This window comes from Dipodomys merriami, unplaced genomic scaffold (genome assembly GCF_024711535.1).
Source record: "Dipodomys merriami isolate MVZ:Mamm:240054 unplaced genomic scaffold, mDipMer1.0.p SCAF_26, whole genome shotgun sequence".
In the NCBI taxonomy this organism is placed as follows: Eukaryota; Metazoa; Chordata; class Mammalia; order Rodentia; family Heteromyidae; genus Dipodomys; species Dipodomys merriami.
The window spans coordinates 8624047-8644672 of record NW_027204048.1 but is presented as its reverse complement, the minus strand read 5'-3'; the positions used below and the strand labels follow the sequence as shown (position 1 = coordinate 8644672).

Genomic DNA, 20626 nt, shown 5'->3' with positions numbered 1-20626 from the left:
CACCGCCCAGCTCCAGCGTGGGCCAATGGTAGCCCGGAATAGGCACCGCCCTGATTTTACAGGACCAATAGAAAGCGTAGCCCGGAGCAATCGGCCGCCCGCCCCCACCGCCGCCGCCTCCCTCTCCACAACTGGGCGGGGAAGCAGAAGGGGGCCGCTGGCTCCGCCCCGCTCCCCTCTGACCCCGGTGTCTGGTCTACTCCGTCTTCCTGTTCCAAACCACGTGGACGCGCTGAGGGGCTACGGCATCTGCGGGACTAAAGGGCGGCCACCCGGGGCCGCCACCGTCCCCGTCGCCGGGGGTCGCGATCCGCTTGCCCCATCCGAAGTCTCGGGGTCTCGCGCCCGGGGAGGGGAGGGGTGGCCGGCGCCTCGGCGTCCGGGCGCGCACATGGCGACCCCGGCGCACTCGCTCGGCTACGCGGGCTGCAACTTCTTACGACAGCGGCTGGTCCTGTCCACCCTGAGCGGCCGCCCCGTCAAGATCCGGAAGATTCGGGCCCGAGAGGACAGCCCGGGCCTCCGCGGTGCGTACCTGAGGGGGGCGGCACGGGGTTCGGAGTGAGCGGGCGGCCGGGGGCTGCGCGCGGGGCGGGGGGGACGTGGGGGGCCCCGGACGTCTCGGGGTGCGGAGGGAGCTGGCGCGCGGGGGGGGACGTGGGGGGCCCCGGACGTCTCGGGGTGCGGGGGGACTGGCGCGCGGGGGGGACGTGGGGGGCCCGGGCGTCTCGGGGTGCGGGGGGGACGTCGGGGGCCTGGCGCGCGGGGGGGACGTGGGGGGCCCGGGCGTCTTGGGGTACGGGGGGATGGGTGGCTGGCGCGCGGTGGGTACGTCGGGGACCCCCGTGCGTCTCGGGGTACGGGGGGCTGGGGTGCGGGGGGGGTTGGCGCGCGGGAGGGACGTGGGGGGCCCCCCGGGCGTCTCGGGGTGCGGAGCGACTGCGGGGCGCTGGTAGTAAACATGCACACGTTTCCCAGTCTGACGTGTTATTGCCAGCTCCCTCTCGCGTCCGCCACTCAGTGCCACAAACCTCTCCCCCAAAAGGGGGGGGGGAAGAGTCGGTGGGCTCGAATTGTGGTCCAGGAGCATCTGGAGAGGAAAAAAAAAATAACCACGGGTTGGTTCCAAAAGCAGCGCCGCCCCCACGCTCGTGTGGCTCGGCTGCTCCGCCTTCCTTGGGTGTGAATTCGAGAATTTAAAAGAAGAATGTGTTTGTGTCCATCAGGACGTGTGATTGATAGGCCCGGAGTGAATCTGGACATGGATGGGTCACTAGGTAGGCCCACGTGTCTTGACTTCACGCAAGCAGTCAACTGTAGATTTTTTGTAAGCTCCCTTCTTGTCCCACAGAGCTAGATACCATTAAAAAAAAAAAAAGACCACATTTAAGTCTCTCAAATCAGAATAGTTTTTATTTTTGGCTGGTCCTCTGGAATCATAGGCATATGCCTTTGAAGACTTATTACTGATTTTTCCAACAGTGGACAAAAGAAAACCAAAGGTGTGTGGTTAGTCACAGAAACTTCCTCGGTCAGGATGATACCTTTAACTTTTCTCTGGCTCCTGTATTCGGTGGCCGGTCCATTTCATCATCTGTCTGAATACATTTTTTTTTTTTTTGATAGTTCTACTTCTGTCTTTTTTTCTTTTCTTTTTTTTCTTTTTTTGGTGCCAGTACTAGTGCTTGAACTCAGGGCCTGGGTGTTGTCTCTGAGCTTTTTTTGCTCAAGGCTAGTGCTCTACAATTTGAAAAACTGGTCCACTCCTGCTTTTTTGCTGGTAATTGGAGATAAGAGTCTTACAAACATTCCTATCCTGGCTGGCTTTGAAACATAGTCCTCAAATCTAGCATCCTGAGTAGCTAGGATTACTGGTGTCAGCCAGCAGTGGCCCGCTATGCTATTGCTGCATTTCTTTAAGGGAGATTGTTGCATATGGTGGGATGGAGTGTTATGTCAGCTGATGAAGGTAGAAGATTGGGAAGGAAAGATCCACAAGATCTTATTTATGTACAGTGATGAGGGTGATATTAGGAAAAGCTTGCGCATATAGTTCCTGTGCTCTGTGTACTACTTGGAAACTGGAGGTGGAAAGCTGGATGTGGTGATACACAGCTGTAATCCTAGCATTCTGGAGACTGAGACAGGGATGCTTCTAAGTATTTGGCCTGCCTGGGCTATGCAGTGAGATCCTGTCTAAGAAGGAAGGAGAGAGGGAAAGCTGAGCCAGTTAAGGAAAGATCACTGTTATTTGTGCAGTGACTTTGTCACCCTTCTTTTCAGTCTGGCCTTGTGAAAAGTGATTGATTAGTGTTCACATTGATCTTTTTCATTTTTGAACTCCAGATTAGTCTAGAGACATACAAGAATATACATACAAGAAGGGCTTCTATTTTCTATGAACTCTGGATTTTCTTTTGAATAGAGGTGCCTTAGAATGAAGACTTTTCTTTTATATATATATATATATTTTTTTTTTGTAAAAATACTGTATAGAAGGGTTACAGTTACATGAGTAAGGTAATGAGTATATTTCTATCGGGCATTGTTACCTCCTCCTTTGTTTTTCCCCTACCATCCCTTCCCTCCCTGACTTTTTTTTTTTTTTTCTTTTTAAACAACAAATACATTGCTATACAATAGAAAGTTGTGAGCCCTGGTAGCTTGATGAGAGATATAACCAACAGGCTGTGTTGCTAGTTGTCTCTTTCTGCTTTTTTCTGACTCAGGTTATGACAGTTGGAAACAACTCAGGGAATATCCAGTAAGATCTTCAGTGAAACCTCTGGCCAGATACAAGAATAACATCTGCCCAAAGTACTCCAGCATCCCCCATGGAGTGGACTGAGAGGAATAGGCATTTTTATGGGAGGCTTTCTACCTCAGGACCATTCGGAAAAAGTTTATTGAGCCTGTTTATGTGCAAAGTTTTTTGAGGGGCATAAGATGTGAGGTTTGCCTCTGCTCTTCAGGGGCTTGCTATCTAAGCAGGAAGAATTTGAGTAACTTGAAGTAGAAAAAGCAGAGTCTGGCCTGCGAAGTTACAAAGGAAAACTTTGTGGATCTCTTTGTGTCTTGATAGGTAGGATGGAGTGAGTGCTGTGAGGATCCTTATAGGTGAAGGAAATGATTCTTAAGTAAAGACGTTCTTTATTTTCTTTATTTCACCATGGTAAAAGTGGTCATGGTCATAATAGCTTGTCAGTTAAGAGTTTAGGTTTAGTATTAGACCTTGGATTGAATCCTGAATCTGTTCCTGTTTTTGCTTGGAAACTTTTCAGAACTTTAAAGAGAATTATATCTTTTCAGTTTTTTTCATTTAGCTGACCAGTTCTAGTTATCTGTATGTACTTTGTGAATGCTGTGATTGTCAGCTAGAGGTATAGTTGCTCAACAAAGGGCATTTGGCAGTGTTTGGAGACCTTTCTGGTTATTTCAACCTGGAGTGTTGTTTTGGTGTTGACATCTAGTAGGCAGAGACCAGCGTACCGCTAAATATTCTATGAGGCAGGATAGTTTCCCGCAATAATTATTCTGTCCAAAAGTCAGTTGTGCTGATGTTGAAAATGACTATATTTTAATAGTTAAAACCTTTCTTTTCCCATATCCTTGATGATTAGGAATAGCAGCCTGTGGCATTAAGAAAACTGCCCAACAGTTAGGTGTAGTGGTGCATATCTGTCATCTTAACAGGTGGGAGACTGAGGCAGAAGAATCATGAGTTCAAGACCAGCCTGTACTACATAGAGAATTTGAGGACAGCCTGCGTAGTCTAATGAGTGCGATGCTGTCGCAAAGCAAAGCAAAGCAAAACAGCAGAACAACAAAATGAAAGCTGCAAGGATTCTCAAGGAGACAGACCTAGGTCAAACTCTGGGAGTTCACTATCCCCTTCCTATCCAGAGACGTTGTAGTTAATGAGAAGAACTTGAGTCTTCAAATTGATGCTGGAATGCTTTCAGTGATTGACGTATTCACGTTGGGCCTGGTGTAGTATACAGCACTCTGGAGACTGAGGCAGCAGGGTCTTGAGTTCTAGGCCATCCTGGGCTATTATATAGTCAGCGTCAATTACACTATATCATTATATGCTTCCTGACATTAAAGAGGAAATGTCATTTTGCTGAAGATAAAAAGCCAAGATATAGAAAGCTTCTGAGTTAAACATTCAGTGAGAATTCATCCAGCTCCAGCCTGGAGACTTATTTTCCTCTGTCTAACTTCACAATAGACAGTATTTTGTACCATTTTTAAAAGTAAACTTTATTATACTGACTATCCTTATCAGCATCATAAAGCTCTGTCCCAAGTACTTTTGTCTCTGCATATCATAAAGCCCATGACTTGAGAGTTCATTTGACTCAAGAGATTGTATGGAATGTGAAGCCTAAATAGAAAAGAATTCCATGAGAAAGATAATTGTTTCTGGGAATTGGAGAAGCAGTGGATTTGGGCAAGAGCCCTAGTGTGTCAGGAGACTAAGCCTCAGTGTTACCACCTGTGAAATTTGAGGAGCTCATTTGGTCTCAAGGTAGTGCTACACATGGTTTACGTGAGATTCTGATGAGGAAGAGCGAAGTAGAATTTTAATCAACAGAAGCCTTTAAAATGTCCTGTTGAAAAGGAACACATTTTTTTGGCTAGTTGGTTCACTGTTTTGGGGGAGAAATCTGGCTGTTCATAAATTGGATCTTCTGAAAGAATGTATCTGTCTTTGTTGTTATTGTTGTTTTCCCTCTCATTGTGTCCTGGGACTTGGGATTGTTAACTGACAGCTTAACTGATTTGGTGTTAGAATGACTTTTAACATGCTAAGTATGGATTAAACATTGTTGATTAGGACCCTACTTTATTGTGCCTCTGTTGACCAGGAAAGTGTACTCCCAAGTGATGAATTTTTAGCTACCCAAGGCATGATTTATCTTTTAGAGGCAAATGGCAAGAATTGTAATGGCCTTTTATTAAATGCTGTTAGTTGAAAGTTGTGAAATTCTATTCCAGATCCATCTGTCTACCATCCTTGTTATTCTTTAAGCAAAACATGTTCATTTGAGATAATTTTAGACGCCTATACAGTAATAAAATATAACACAAACCCTATGTAGATTTATCCTATTTTCCACATGGGAAACATCTGGAAAAATCTGGTTTTCCTATGATACCTATAATATTATACACAGGCTATTAATACTGATGTAGGGGAAAGCCAGAACATTTTTTGGGGGTGGGGGGCGGTTCCAGTCGTGGGGCCTGAACTCTGGGCTTGGGCTCTGTCCCTCAGCTCTTCAGCTCAAGGCTAGCGCTCTACCACTTGAGCCACAGTGCCACTTCTGGCTTTTTTCTTTTTGCTTATGTGGTGCTAAGGAATCAAACCCAGGGCCATGCATGCAAGGCAAGCACTCTTCCACTGAGCCACCTTCCCAGCCCCAAAGCCAGAACATTTATACTACAGTTTTTCACTCAGTAGACCATTGGTATTGTGGGTATAGCCCCTATTTAAGAAAAACTTGACATGGTCAGGATGCATAGTTCAGTGCTGTACTGTGGCTGTTTGATTTCATTTTCCTACAGTGCTGCTTGTCTTCCTCCAGAGACATGCCTCTTTTCAACACATCTTTTTTTTCCTCAACACATTTTTTTTTTTTTTTTTTGGTCAGTTGTGGGACTTGAACTCTGGGCCTGGGCACTGTCCCTTAGCTCTTCAACTCAAGGCTAGCGCTCTACCACTTGAGCCACAGCACCACTTTTGTTTTTTCGGTGGTGAATTGTAGACTTTCCTGCCTGGGCTGCCTTTGAACTGCGATCCTCAGATATCAGCCTCCTGAGTAGCTAGGATTATAGGCATGAGCCACCAGCACCCAGCTTCTTCAACAAATTCTTAAATTGTCATTTTATAACGTTATTGAAGCACATTAATTTTTGCCTTGATTTTTGAGCATCATTTTCCTTGCTCTGTTACTTGATTCATTCTTAGCCCCTTTCTGAATTGGTTTTATATATATATATATATATATATATATATATATATACACACACACACACATATATGTCTGTGTGTGTATGTGTATATATATATGTATATATATACACACACACACATACACATATAAATAGAGAGAGAGAGAGTGTGTGTGTGTGTGTGTGTGTGTGTGTGTGTGTGTGTGTGTGTGTGTGTGTGTGTGTGTGTGTGTGTGTGTGTGTGTGGTGGGGGGTTTGGTCCTAGGTCTTGAACTTAGAGCCTGGGTGCTGTCTTTGAGCTTTTGTGCTCAAGGATAGCAATCTACCACTTGAGACACAGCTCTACTTCTGGATATTTTGTTAGTTAATTGGAGGTAAAAGTCTCATGGACTTTCCTGCCGAGGCTGGCTTTGAACCATGGTTTTATATCTCAGCCTCCTGATTACCTAGCATTATACCAGCATGTAAAAGTACCAGAACCCAGCTTGCAATGATTATTTTCAAGGTAAGGTCTTGTATTATGTCTACAGCCTATTCTGGGATCTTTGTATTCCTGTGCCTCTATTGTCTCTGTTGTCTGGGGATGACAGATGTATACCACTAGGTCTAGCCATTAGGCTTCCTTCTTAGCTGGGACAGCATGTGTGCACTACTATGCCAACCTGTTGGTTGAGATGGATTCTCATGAACTTTTTGGCTATGCTGGCAAGCTGTGATTTCTTGATCTCTGCCCACCCCGTACCTAAGATTATAGTCTTTGGCCACCACAGGGAGCATTTTGATGTGAATTCAGGTCTTGTTTTCTCTGGAATAAGTGGGAGCAAATGCTTTGTTGTAATTAGTTGTAATTAATTTCTTGAGAGACTGCCACGCTTTTTTTTTAGGGTGATTGTACTATTTTATTCTCACCAACAAGTGAGTGATTCAATTGCTCTTCATTCTCCAGCATTTGACTATTTTTAGTTGTAGTCATTCTACTACTTATGCAGTAATATCTCATTGTGGCTTTAATCCACATATCACAAAGTGACTAATGATGTCTTTATTTTTTTAATGCCATTGCCCATTTTCTAGTAGGACTGTTGATTTGTTTATAATGTTGAGTTTTAAGAGTTGGTAGTGGTTTTGTTTTCTTGTTTTGACTTGCCCTCAACCATGAGTTTTGGGCATTCGGTGTATACTCAGGATTTTTGGCCAGTAAGTGGCTTGCCAATAATTCTCTATGTTTCAGTTCTTCATCTTTATAGGTAATCAATTTACAAAAATAAACAATTATTTCATAATGTTTTATAAATAATTTGTGAGTTATTTTTTTAATCTTTTATTGTAAAAATGCTGCACAGAGGGGTTACAGATACGTGAGTAGGGCAATGAGTACATTACTTGTCCAGCATTGTTACCCCTCCCTTCCTTACTGTTGTCCCACTGTCCCTTCCCTCCCCACTTCTCTCCCATACCCTCCCCCCCCAAAGTTGTAAAGTTATTTCTAGTATACTGTCCTGTGGCCTTGTTGCAATGGGTCATCCTGTGTCCTTGTTTCAGCGTTTTGTTATTCCTCTTCCCCTCCCCAAGTTAGATAAATGTATGCACAAGATGCAGGGCACCAAAATCAAATATAGTGATAAGAGGGGATATACCATAAAGGAAAGAACATACAAAGGAAACAACAACAATAATAAAATCATATGGTACATTAAAACAATAACAATAAATAGATCCCTTGTTCCATATCTTGGGATTCATTTCACTTAGCATCATCTTATATAGTCACATGTACATGGCTTTTGAGTTTTTCCAACTCATCTAATAAGATTATCCTATATGTATGCTAATTGTTGCAAATAAGGGAAACCATAGGATCTAAGTTTCTTTGGGACTGGGTTACTTCACTTAATACAATTTTTTTCCCGGTCTTTCCACTTCCTAACAAATGGGGCAGTATCATTCTTTCTGATGGAAGCATAGAATTCACACACACACACACACACACACACACACACACACACACACACACACACATACACCATATTTTCTTTTTTGTATTGTGAAAATATTGTACAGAGGGGTTACAATTACATGAGCAAGATAATGAGTACATTTCTTATCAAGCATTGTAGCCTCTTTTGTTTCCCCTTCCCATCCTCTCCCTGCCCCCCCACCCAATCCTCCCCCTCCCCAAAGTTGTAAAGTTTGTTTTCGACATAACGACTTGTACATCTCATTGTTGCAGTGGGTCCACCTGTATCCCTATTTAAACGATTTGTTTTTCCCCTTTCCCTCCACAAATTATACCAACATCAAATACAATACACCATATTTTCTTGATCCATTCATCTACTGAGGGGCATCTAGGTTGGTTCCATATCTTAGCTATGGTGAATAATGCTGCTAGTAAGATCAATAGAAAGCCCACAGGCTGGGAGAAGATCTTCACAGGACTTCATATTGAAAATATACTTAGAACTCAAAAAATTAAATCCTCCCAAAACAAATCCTTAAAGAAACAACTGCCCCATCAACAAGTGGGCTAAAGACTTAAAGAGAGACTTCTCTGAAAAGGAACTAAGAATAGCCAATAGTCACATGAAGAAATGCTCAACTTCTCTGGTCATAAATGCAAATCAAAACAACCTTGATATTCTATTGCACCCCAGTTAGAATGGCTATAATCAGAAAATCTAATAATGACAGATGCTGAAGGGGATGGGGTCAGAAGGGAACCCTACTGTATTGGAAGTCAGTATGGAGGTTCCTCAAAAGACTCCACATAGAGCTCCTCTGTGACCTAGCAATCCCACTTCTGGGCATTTACCCAGATGATCACAAACAAGGCCATACTAAAGCTACCAGCACAATTATGTTTATTTTTGAGACAAGAGTCTTGCTAGATAGGACAGTCTGGCCTTTGGCTGAGTGCTGGGATTACAGGTATTCATCATTTCATCCAGTATTTTTTGTTTTTTGTTTTTTTCCATCAGTGTTTGTTTTTTTGTTTTTTGTTTTTTGTTTTTGTTTTGTCAGTCCTGGGGCCTGAACTCTGATCCTGGGCGCTGTCCCTCAGCTCTTCAGCTCAAGGCTAGCACTCTACCACTAGAGCCACAGCACCACTTCTGGCTTTTTCTGCTTATGTGGTGCTGAGGAATTGAACCCAGGGCCTCATGCATGCAACGCAAGCACTCTACCACTGAGTCACCTTCCTAGCCCCTACCCAGTGTTTTTAAAGTCACAAAGTAGATTTTCTCAATTTCTTTTTTTTTTTTTTTTGGTCCGGTTGTGGGGCCTGAACTCTGGGCCTGAGCACTGTCCCTCAGCTCGTCAGCTCAAGGCTAGTGCTCTACCACTTGAGCCACAGCGCCACTTCCGGCTTTTTTCTTTTTGCTTATGTGGTGCTGAGGAATCGAACCCAGGGCCTCAAGAATGCAAGGCAAGCGCTCTACCACTGAGCCAACTTCCCAGCCCCTCAATTTCTTAAATTGTGGCTGAGCTTTTGATTTTAAATGTAAGAACTCTTTTCCTAGCCTTAAATCTTAAAGATTTTCTATAACAAATTAAGCATTCTTAATCTGAAAATCTGAAATCCATCATAATCTGAGACTTTTCTTTTGAAGGCTGACGTAACTCCACAGATGGAACATTTCACATCTGACATCATGTGACATGTCAGAAATAAAATATTAGGTACACTAAAAATATTGTATAAAAGCACTTTCAAGATATTTGTGTAAGAGGCTGGGAAGGTGGCTCAGTGGTAGAGTGCTTGCCTTGCATGCATGCGGCTCTGGGTTCGATTCCTCAGCACCACATAAGCAGAAAAGGCTGGAAGTGGCGCTGTGCTCAAGTGGTAGAGCTTTAGCCTTGAGTTGAAGAGCTGAGGGACAGCGCCCAGGTTCAGAGTTCAGGCACCATGACCGCTCCCTATCCCCACATACAAAAGAAATTTTGTAAGGTGAATATGAAACATAGATGAATTTCATGTTTAGGCTTGGGTCTTTCTCCAAGATATCTTTTTTTTGTATGTGTCCATGTTTTAAAGTTAAGGAAAAAAAATCAGAAATCCCGAGCATTTTGAGTAAGTGATACCCAATCTGCATGTTTTTCCTGGTTCTACAGTTTTTCTACCTGGAAAGATAGATGTGTGTTATAACACTAGCTTCTTTCACTGAGATGGAATTTCATGGATTTTTCTAGCTGGGCAGGTTTTGAACTACAATCCTTCTGTTTTCAGCCTCCAAAATAGGATTATAAGCATGAGCCTGGAGAGCCTGGCTTTCTAATTTTCAATTTTCAGAATCATTTTACTTATTCCAGCTTCACATTAATTGCTTTTCCACAGAATTTTAGAATTTGCTAAAAAGTCTTGCTGTTAATTTCCACAAGGATTGTATTAAACATATGTCAATTTGGAGAGAATTGATATTTTTGTTGAGTTTTCAAATTTATGTACATAGTCTACTTTTAAAAATACCTATTTTTTCTTATCAGTGTTACGTAGTTTTCTAACTCAAGCCCTGTGTATACTGTTAGATATGCCTGATTTTTCTTAAAGCAGTTGAAATGGAGTAGTATTTTTAATTTGATCTCTGTGTTGTTAGTATATGAAAATATAGTTGATTTTTTTTGTATATTTACCTTGTACTCTACAAACTTGCTTTATTTTCTTAGTAGGTGGGTGGGTTTTGTTGGTACGTTTCACTGTTTTCTGGTAAATTTTTAGGGGATTTTTCTACATTGATAATCATGTTATCTGCAGGTAGGAATAATATATATGTATACACACATATACATAAATGTATATACATATGTGTATATATATAAAGTAAATCATTAAATATTTATATATAAACCCATATAATATATATGTATATATAAATGTATTATATATAATATATATCAAATAATATACACATATGCTGTGTAATTATCCATACATATTATCTATGTACATACAATACACACATTATATTATATAGTTATATAATATATAAAGTTCTAAATCATAAAATCAAATAATTAGTTAATAATTATGTAATTATATATAACATGACATATGTAGTTATATATAACATGAACACATGTAATTATATATAACATGACACATGTAATTATATAATATGTTATAATGTAATATATAATTTAATGTATTGTACAATATGTTTATGTATAATATACATTTATATAGATTATAGATTTATATAAATATATAGATTATAGATTTATATATATAAATCAGCATGTCTGTTTATGAATACAACACATCCTGATCAATGTCACCCTTTCCCTCCTCACTCTTCCTACGTCCCAACCCACCCTTCCGCTCAAGTTACCTAGTTTCACATACCTACATTGTGTATTATGACTGCCATAGCCCATTATTTCTGTCTCCACTCACTTGCCAGGAATAATTTATGAATTTAATCTTTATGACTTTTACTTGCTTCTGCCTTATTGTATTGGGGAGAACTGTAAACACCATATGTTAAGTAAGAGTAGTAAAAAGAAACATTCTTACTTGTTCCTTATCATAGGGGAACAGCACACAGTATTTTACCAAATGTGTTAGCTATATTATTTTTTATTAAGTTAAGGGACTTCCCTTTTATTACTATTTTCCTGTTGTCTCTTTTTTAAAGAACCAGCTCTTATCTTGGCCTGTTGGTAGAGAGCTTGCCTCGCATGCATGAGGTCCTGGGTTTGTTTCCCCAGTACCACATATACCTGCATACGTGCACTCCTGGAAGCGGCACAAACGTTGTTTTAGGTGCAGCAATTTTTGTCTTGTTTTTCTGTTTTCAATTTCATTTGTCTCTGCTTGTGTGTGTGTGTGTGTATATTTGTTTATTTGGTAGTACTGGTTGTCAGTTCAAGGTCTCTTCTTGCTAGGTAGCCACTCTACTACTTGAGCCATATCTTCAGCCCTTTTAAAATTTTTGCCTTCCTTCTTAAGCAGCTTACTCCCCACCTCCACCCCCCTAAGTCAGCTTCAGACTACTGTCCTCTCTCCTACACCCCCCTGCATAAGTAGGATGACAGGGGTCCCATCACTAAGTTCAATTTATTGGTTAAACTGACTCCTAATCTTGTTTGCAGCTCACTGTGTTCTTGTTATTCCCTAAAGAAGTTTAAATCACGTTGCATCTAGTACTTTTTAAACTTTTCCTCAATACTCTATGAGTGTTTCTTTGTGTAATTAAGTAAAATTCTTTTCCAATTTTTTTAAATTTTATTTTATTTGTGAACATACTGTACAGAGGAGTTACAATTACATGGGCAGGATAATGCGTTCATTTCTTACCAAGCATTGCAGCCTCCTCCTTTCGTTTACCCTTCACATCCCTTCCCAGCCTCCCCCCTCCCCCCCAATCCCAATCCTTCTCCTTCCCCCCCTTCCCCCTCCCCCCCCCCCGCACCGACGTTGTAAAGCTCGTTTTGGACATGACAACTTGTACTTCTCATTGTTGCAACAGGTCCACCTGTATCCTTAAACAACTGGTTTTTCCCCATCTCCTCCACAAGTTATACTGACATCAAATATAGTGAAAGTAGGGGTTATACTGTGGGGGAGGGACATACAAAGCAACAAAGAGATAATCTTATAAATGCGTTAGAAACACATGCATGAAAGAAAAAAACATTAAAATATATATCTAAGGGTTCATTTTCCTGACATCACATTATCTGACCTTTTCTGCTTGACTCATACATATACTAGATATTGCAAATAAGGGAAACCATGGGACCTATGTTTCTTTGGGCCTGGCTTACTTCACTTAATATAATTTTTTCCAAGTTTTTCCATTTCCTAACAAATGGGGCAATGTCATTCTTTCTGATGGAGGCATAGAATTCCATTGTGTATATATACCACATTTTCTTGATCCATTCATCTACTCAAATTTTTTTTTGTCTTTGAGATGGAATCTCACTGTGTAGAGCAGTCTGACTTCCAACTCCTGAACCTTCTGCCTTAGATTTGTCCATTGTTAGATTTATTAAGGCTTAGAGGAGTATACTGCCTCATCATCTGATTGAAAATATTTTAAATTGCCACATAGTATGAAGATATACTGTAGACTGCTTTTTTGTTTTTGTTTTTTGTAGGTCATGGGGCTTGAACTCAAGGCCTGAGAGTTGTCCTTGAGCTCTTTTGTTCAAGGCTCTCTACCATTCGAGCCACACTGCTACTTCTAGTTTCCTGGTGGTTTGTTGGAAATTAGAATCTCAGGGACTTTCAGATCTCACCTACTGAGTAGCTAGGATTACAGGTATGAGCCACAGGTGCTCAACGCTAATGCTGGCTTTTTGCTGGTTAACTGGACATAAGAGTCTCACAGACTTTCCTACCCTTGCTGGTTTAGAACCCCTGAGTAGCTAGGATTATGGATATAAGCCACTAGTGCCTGGCTGTCTTTTATTCTTGACTCTGAAATAGCTCCTATTACAAATCTGTTATATTTTTCATATAACACACCTACCCACATACCCACACACACGTTTTTTTTTTAACCTGAGTCCTCATCTTTTTTTTTTTTTAATTCATTGTTGAAGATGACTCATAGAGGTACAGCATATTTTAAAAATATCTCAATAGTTCTAAGGCCAGGACCTTGCAAATGCTAGGCAAGTTCTTTACCACTGAGCTAAATCCTCAGTTCGTGTTATTTTGAGACAGGGTTTCCCTAAAGTGTAGCCCCAGGCTAGCCTCATATTTGAGATATTCCTGCTTCAATGCTAGAATTTTCCTTCGAAGTGCTAGAATTACAGACAATCCTTGTTTTTGAAGTACAGGTTACTAGGCTTTATTTTAGCTTGCCCTTTCTTTGCGACATCATTTTGCCTTTTGTGTTTTGTCCTTGTTCATCTGGAGGTTAGGGAAACAGGGGGGTAGGCATGGGTTTGATGGTCCCAAATAGTTAAAAGACATGATTAAAATACCAGAACATTATTTAATAAACAAGAATATTAATGGATTGTGAAGTGAACATCTATGTAAACTCCATCCAGGTTAGAAAATAGAACCTTGCCAGCATTCTTACCTGTCAACCATTGTACCAAGTGGTAGCTATGTCCCAATTTAAGATACAGCATACACTTTGACTCTCTCTATACCTTTATAACCTTATATATTCTTACACAACATAGTAAACATAGTAAACTTTTTTTTTTCTTTTGGAACTTTTATCCCCCAACTTTTAGATCTGTAATATTGTCTACCCCAGGGGACAGTCTTGAAGGGAGAGAGTCCAAGTGTATAGAAAGGCAATGGGGAAGGAACGCTGTGCATCTTGGCTTAAGGAAGTTTTGGGACTTGGCGCTTAGTATTTTTAGGTGAACTTGAGATCTGTTTTGTACCAGGTGATGGAGCTCTATTTTCACTGTTGCTAGGACTCTAGAACTAGCTGGGAGTGTGGTTCTTTGAGATACTGCATTGGAAGCACTTGCTGACTGACCTGAGATGGTCTTGTGGAGGTCTCTTTAGGTGTCTGTTCCCTTCCTGTTCTTGTTCTTGTTAAACATTTCTGGCTGCTTATGCTTCAGAATCCTGTGGATTGCAAAACAAAACAAAGCATTTCTAACATAATATTTTTTTTCTTTGCTGGTTTTTCTATCCTCATTTGTAAAAGGTATGGGGTTTTAATTTTAGTCTTTATTTGTATTTGTTCCTTTCTCATATTGTATCTGGAAAGCTTGAGCAAATAAGGTCTGCCTGCCTGCCTTCTTGCCTTCCTGCCTGCCTTCCTTCCTTCCTTCCTTCCTTCCTTCCTTCCTTCCTTCCTTCCTTCCTTCCTTCCTTCCTTCTTTCCTTCCTTCTTCCCTCCTTCCTCCCTCCCTCCCTCCTTCCCTCCCTTCCTCCCTCCCTCCCTCCCTTCCTCCCTCCCTCCCTCCCTTCCTCCCTTCCCTTCTCTTCCCTTCTCTTCCCTTCCTCCCTTTCTTTCTTCCCCTTCTCTCCCTCTTTTTCTCCCTCCCTTTCTTCCTTTCTTCCTCCCTCCCTCCCTCCCTTCTTCCCTTTCTCCCTCCTTCCTTCTTTCCTCTTTCCCTCCCTCATTTCCTCCCTTCCTTTCTTTGTCTCTCTCCCTCCTTCCTTATTTCCCTCCTCTCTCCTTCCTTCCATCCTTCCTCCCTCCCTCCCTCCCTCCCCCCCCCCCTCTCTCTCTCTTTTTCTTTCTTGTAGTATTTTGGTGGAGATTGTGTCTAGTTTTTTCTTTTCATATTAATGATACAGAATATTCTGTAGAAAAAGACCAGAGACATAATTTTAGTTCAACTCCACAGTGTGGTTGTTTAAAAAAAAATGATGAGGCTACTTATCCCACAATCTGTTTATATGTGTACGAAGAAATGTCCAATTGAAGCCAAATTTCATGACCAGCCAGCAGTGCTAGTATATAATTACTGTGAATGTTCCAAGACCCCAGTGATGCTTTAAACTGTGTCTTCATAGTACTCAAGTCATTCCTTTATTTGTTGTTGATGTTTTATTTTACTTCTTGACATCGAGTCTCACTATGTAGCACAGAGTTGCTTAGAACTCAACTGTGTAACACAGGCTGGCCTCAAATTCATGATCCTTCTGCTTCAGCCCCCCACAGTTGGGATTAAACACCCCCACACCTAGCTATACTCGCCTGCACCATATACATACTTAATGACAGTAGGCTTCTCTTTGGCATTTCCACATTTCTAGCATCATACTCTTGTGCTCTAGGGTTGTTGTTAAGTAAAGATTTATTGAACAGAAGTACTGGGGTCCCATGACAGGATCTGCAATAACTGAAGTGTCTTCTAAGTGGCAGATGGTTTGGGAAGGATGTGTGGTGTTTGGATATTGCTGGGCCAAGGAAAGATTTTGATTCTAGACAGAAGGGAAAGGAATGGTTTATTTCTTTTCTTTTCTTTTTTATTTTTGTCGGTGGTGGGGCTTGAACTCTGGGCCTGAGCACTGTCCCTCAGCTCTTCTGCTCTAGGCTAGCGCTCTACCACTTGAGCTACAGCACCACTTCCAGTTTTCTGGTTGTTTATTGGAGAGAAGAGTTTCCCGGACTTTCCTGCCCGGGCTGGCTTTGAACCAAGATCCTCATATCTCAGCCTCCTGAGTAGCTAGGATTACAGGCGTGAGCCACTGGCGCCTGGCTAGGAATGGTTTATTTCTGAGATTTTCCATTTAGTCTTTTCTGAGTGTGGTTGTCGGTGGGTAAGTGAAATTGTGGAAAATGAAATGGGCAGATAGGAGGAGTCTGTCCATACCGTTCTAGGTTCATTAAAAAGAAATGTTGATTACAATCCATTAAATGGTCAGTGAGTTGCTGCTTGCAATTTAAAACTTAACTAGAAATCAGTGCTTCACTTCTTTTCAAAACAGCCAGGCACTGGTGGTTCATGCCTGTAATTAGCAACTCAGGTGGCTGAGATCTGAGGATCACAATTCAAAGATAGCCTGGACAGGAAAGTCCACGAGACTCTTAACACAAATAAATTACCAAGAAAAGAGCTGCAAGCTATGGTTCAAGTGGTTGAGCGCTAGCCTTGAGCACAGAAGTTCAGAGACAGTGACCAGACCCTGAGTTCAAACCCCGTCACACACACACACACACACACACACACACACACACACACACACACACACACACACACACACACACACACACAAGACTAGGAGCAAGCTAATAGACTTTAAGGACAGATTTACACACACACACACACACACACACACACACACACACACACACACAGCATGGACTTTAAGGACAGATTTAGTTCCAAATCCTGCCTGCCATTGCTGGTTAGGGTAGGTTTGTTGGCCGTCTTGGCCATAAGATATGCATGACATTCATTGCCAGTGAGGCTTACATGACAGAAAGTCTGGTGTAAAGTATTAGCCATTTTTATTTATTTATTTTGAGGTGTAATGGAGTTTCTCTGCCTTCCAAACTAGAGCTCTTTGCAGAAATGGTGGAATTTACTTGGACAGGAGTTAAGAGGCAGTGTTTGTTAAACAACAGACTAGGGAGATGAGAATTGCTTAGTTGATTTGCTCACCCTTTGGGATCAGTTTAGGTGACTGTTGAGATCTGTGCTGGTTTATTACAGGAGGGGAACCTGTCTGCAAGTGTCAGGCAGTTCCAGTGTCTTTAATGGCAGGAGGGGGCGTGTGTGTGTGTGTGTGTGTGTGTGTGTGTGTGTGTGTGTGTGTGTGTGTGTGTGTGTGTGTGTGGTGGGGAGTTGTGTCTTTAATGGTTGGAGGTGTGTGTGTGTGTGTGTGTGTGTGTGTGTGTGTGTGTGTGTGTGTGTGTGTGTGTGTGGTGGGGAGTTGGTCCTCAGCTTAATGGAAGGTCATATGGAAGGACATATTCTCTTGTTAGACTCATTAGTCTGTCCTGTTCCATAATTTCACAATTCAGAAAAGAGATTCTCTCTTATATTCTTATTTCCTTTTTTCCTCTCTTTCTCTTAAAGAACAACTGCCTTATGCTAAACTGCCTTATGCATAAGTGGAATTGAAGGAAATTTGAACAGAAAAGTATAGCCATTTTATATAAAATTAAATTCATATAGTCTTTTCAACAAATGAAGCTCATGTATTAATTGTGTTTTATGCATTTACAAATAGGTAACAGTACTGTGGCTCATGCCTATAATCCCAACTAATCAGGAGGCTGATATCTCTGGATCTTGGGCCAGCCCAGATAGGAAAGACCTTGAGACAACCAACAACAACAACAATTTTTTAAAAAGAGTTTCAATATAATATTACTGTTACTTATTTTGGAGGGTAGATGGTGTTAGTTGTAGGGCTTTAACTTGGGGCCCTGTTACTGAACTCTTTTTGCTCAAGGCTAGTGCTCTTTCACATAAAGCTACAGTGCCATTTTTCAGTTTTTCTGAGTAGTTTATTGGAGATAAGAGTCTCATGGTCTTTCCTGCCCAGGCTGGCTTTGAAGTGTGGTCTTCAGATCTCAGCCCCGTGACTAGCTAGGATTACAGGTGTGAGCCATCAGTACCCGGTTGAAGCACCTTCTTAAAGAAACCAAAAAAAGAACTAGTTAGTGATCTTTTCCTGTCTGTGAGACACCATTTAATTTCCACTTTAATGGCCTTCCATTTAATTTCCCCTCTTGGTTATTTTGGAGCAAGAGGTTGGGGGGGGGGCAATTTTAAACCTTCCTTACTTTCTGCTGTTTCTGTCCTATTTGGCCATCCTAAGGTCAAAGAACAGATCTTTTATGGACTTTATGCTGCTGAAATTAACATTCCATTCGGTTGCTGGTAGAGTTGCTATTTCACGTGAATGTGAAAGCTGAACTCTTTCCAGCAGTTCTATACTAACCATATATTCTAGCTGGTGCTTCCACCGCTTCAGATTCCTCAGCCAGTTCTGGAAGAAAACCCAGATGTGATGCTGGATGTAACCTGTCCTTTCCCGCAGAATCTGGACCAGATAAGCTTTCTGGAAATAGTACCTTAATACCAGACCAATGCATTTCCTCTTTTTCTTACAGATTTTGAAGCCAGCTTCATAAGGCTATTGGACAAAATAACTAATGGCTCTCGAATAGAAATAAACCAAACAGGTAAGCTGCTTTTCTGTCAATTCCTGTAAATACCTCGCTGTACATTCCTCCACTTCTCACTTTTTGGCAGAGTTTGAACTCAGTCTTGTACTTTCCAAGCAGATGCTCTACCATTTGAGCCACACCTACGCCCCCCCCCCCCTGTCTGTTTCTTACCTTTTTTAGTGGTAAAAATAGTGTATTATGTTGAAAATTTTACTAATCACTTTGTACACATAAGTCATTATCAGATTAGACGGTGTAGAAGAAGTGCCTTTTGGAATGAATAGTATAGTTAAACTTATTAAAATACGAGTTCAGGTAAAAAGGCTTATTAGTTTCTTCTGTTTTATATGATTGTCCAGAGGTGTACATGAAGTCTTCCAATTTAAGTGGCATTCACATGATTACCTGAAAATTGTCAGATGAATGACAAGCCAGTACCTTTTTGGGGGGTGGGGGAGGGGTGCCCGTCCTGGAGCACTATCCCTGAGCTTTTTTGCTCAAGGCTGTTATTCTACTACTAAAGCCACAGCTCTGCTTCTGACTTTCTGGAAGTTTATTGGAGGTGAGTCTCATGGACTTTCCTGGCAGGGCTGGCATTGAACCAAGATCCTCAGATCTCAGCCTCCTGAGTATTACAGCCATGAGCCACCAGTGTCTAGCCACTCTTTTTATCCTCGCTACTTGGTGCCCTGAGTTCAAGCCCCAGTATTAGCACAAAAGGAAAAAAATTATGTTTAGCATTTATGCAAAACTTCTCAAAGTCCATTTATTTATACCATCATATTAAGTTCTTACAACAAATTCTGCATTTGTATGTACTGATACCTATTTTATTTAAAGTTTGTCCCTTAAAATTTGTACAAAAGATGCACAAAATGTGAGAAGTCCTTCACTTCTATTCTCTTACTTTTATTTTTACTTATTTTATTTTATTATTACTGTAAAGGTGATGTACAGAGGGGTCATACCTGTATAGGTAATGAGTACATTTCTTTTTGAACAGTGTCACCTATTCCCAATTCCTCTCCCCCATAAGTTGTATCATTCATTTTTGACATAGTGTCTAGTGAATGTCACTGCTGCATTTGTTCACTCTTTGTTCTACCATTTCTGTGCTTTCCCTTACCCTCCCCCAAACACATAAACTTACATACAAGACAAAAGGTACAGCTACCAAAAACAGTGACAAAAAAACCCCACAAGAAAGCAAAAATAACATAAAACCTCTTGTTTCCATTTCTTGGAGTTCTTTTGGATAAACATCATTTTATTTAATCATATGCCCATAGCTATTGAACCTTGGTGATTCTTTCCTGAGAATATCGTCCTTTGGACTCACTTTGTGAATGTCTAGAATTCTAAATAGTTTATCATGTTCTGCTGTATGTTTTTTCTTGTCCTTTACCGTCCTTGAGTGTTTACTTGTATATTTATAAGAACGTTCCAGTTACAACAAATGCACCTCTTATTCTCTTTTGACAGTCTTCTCTAGGGATAGCCAGTGTCACAGCATTAGCTTATATGGGCCCCTGTACAAACCCAACCATCAACAGGTCATGTTTTTCATGCTTTTCTGCAGCCAGAGTTTTTTCAGTAGCATGTGTGTCTCAGAGCTTTCCTTGCTTCAGGAACTGGTCTACCACCGTACTTCTATGGGCTTTTTGGATGAGTAATAATTGAAGTAACCACTACTTATGATACACTTTTTGCTGTTACAAGAGACCATGGCAAGCATCCTGGGGCTGATCCTGTGGGCTATATACCCTTGTTCCACAATTTTTTGGCCTTTCTCATATGTTGGCTTCCGTGTGTGTGTGTGTGTGTGTGTGTGTGTGTGTGTGTGTGTGTGTGTGTGTGTGTGTGTGTGTGTGTGTGTGTGTGTGTGTGTGTGTGTGTGTGTGTGTGTGTGTGTGTGTGTGTGTGTGTGTGTGTGTGTGTGTGTGTGTGTCCCCTGTGGCTTGAACTCAGGGCCTGGGTACTGTTGCTGAACTTCTTTTGCTCAGCCACAGCGCTATTTCTACAGCTTTTTGGTGGTTAATTGGAGATAAGAGCCTTACAGACTTTCCTGCCTGGGCTGGCTTTGATTGTGATCTTCAGATCCTGCCTCCTAAGTAGCT

General features: G+C 41.5%; 1 protein-coding gene across 2 annotated transcripts in view; it reads left to right on the top strand.

Annotated features, from left to right (window-relative positions):
* Positions 1-200: 200 nt before the first annotated feature.
* Rcl1 (RNA terminal phosphate cyclase like 1) overlaps positions 201-20626 on the top strand; it is a 59865-nt gene continuing 39439 nt past the window's right edge. For both annotated transcript variants that reach the window (XM_070035655.1, XM_070035656.1), the window contains exons 1-2: positions 201-527; positions 18453-18524. In XM_070035655.1, coding sequence (XP_069891756.1) covers positions 392-527; positions 18453-18524 — 208 coding nt within the window. In that variant the 5' untranslated portion in view covers positions 201-391. The remainder of the gene's footprint in view (positions 528-18452; positions 18525-20626) is intronic.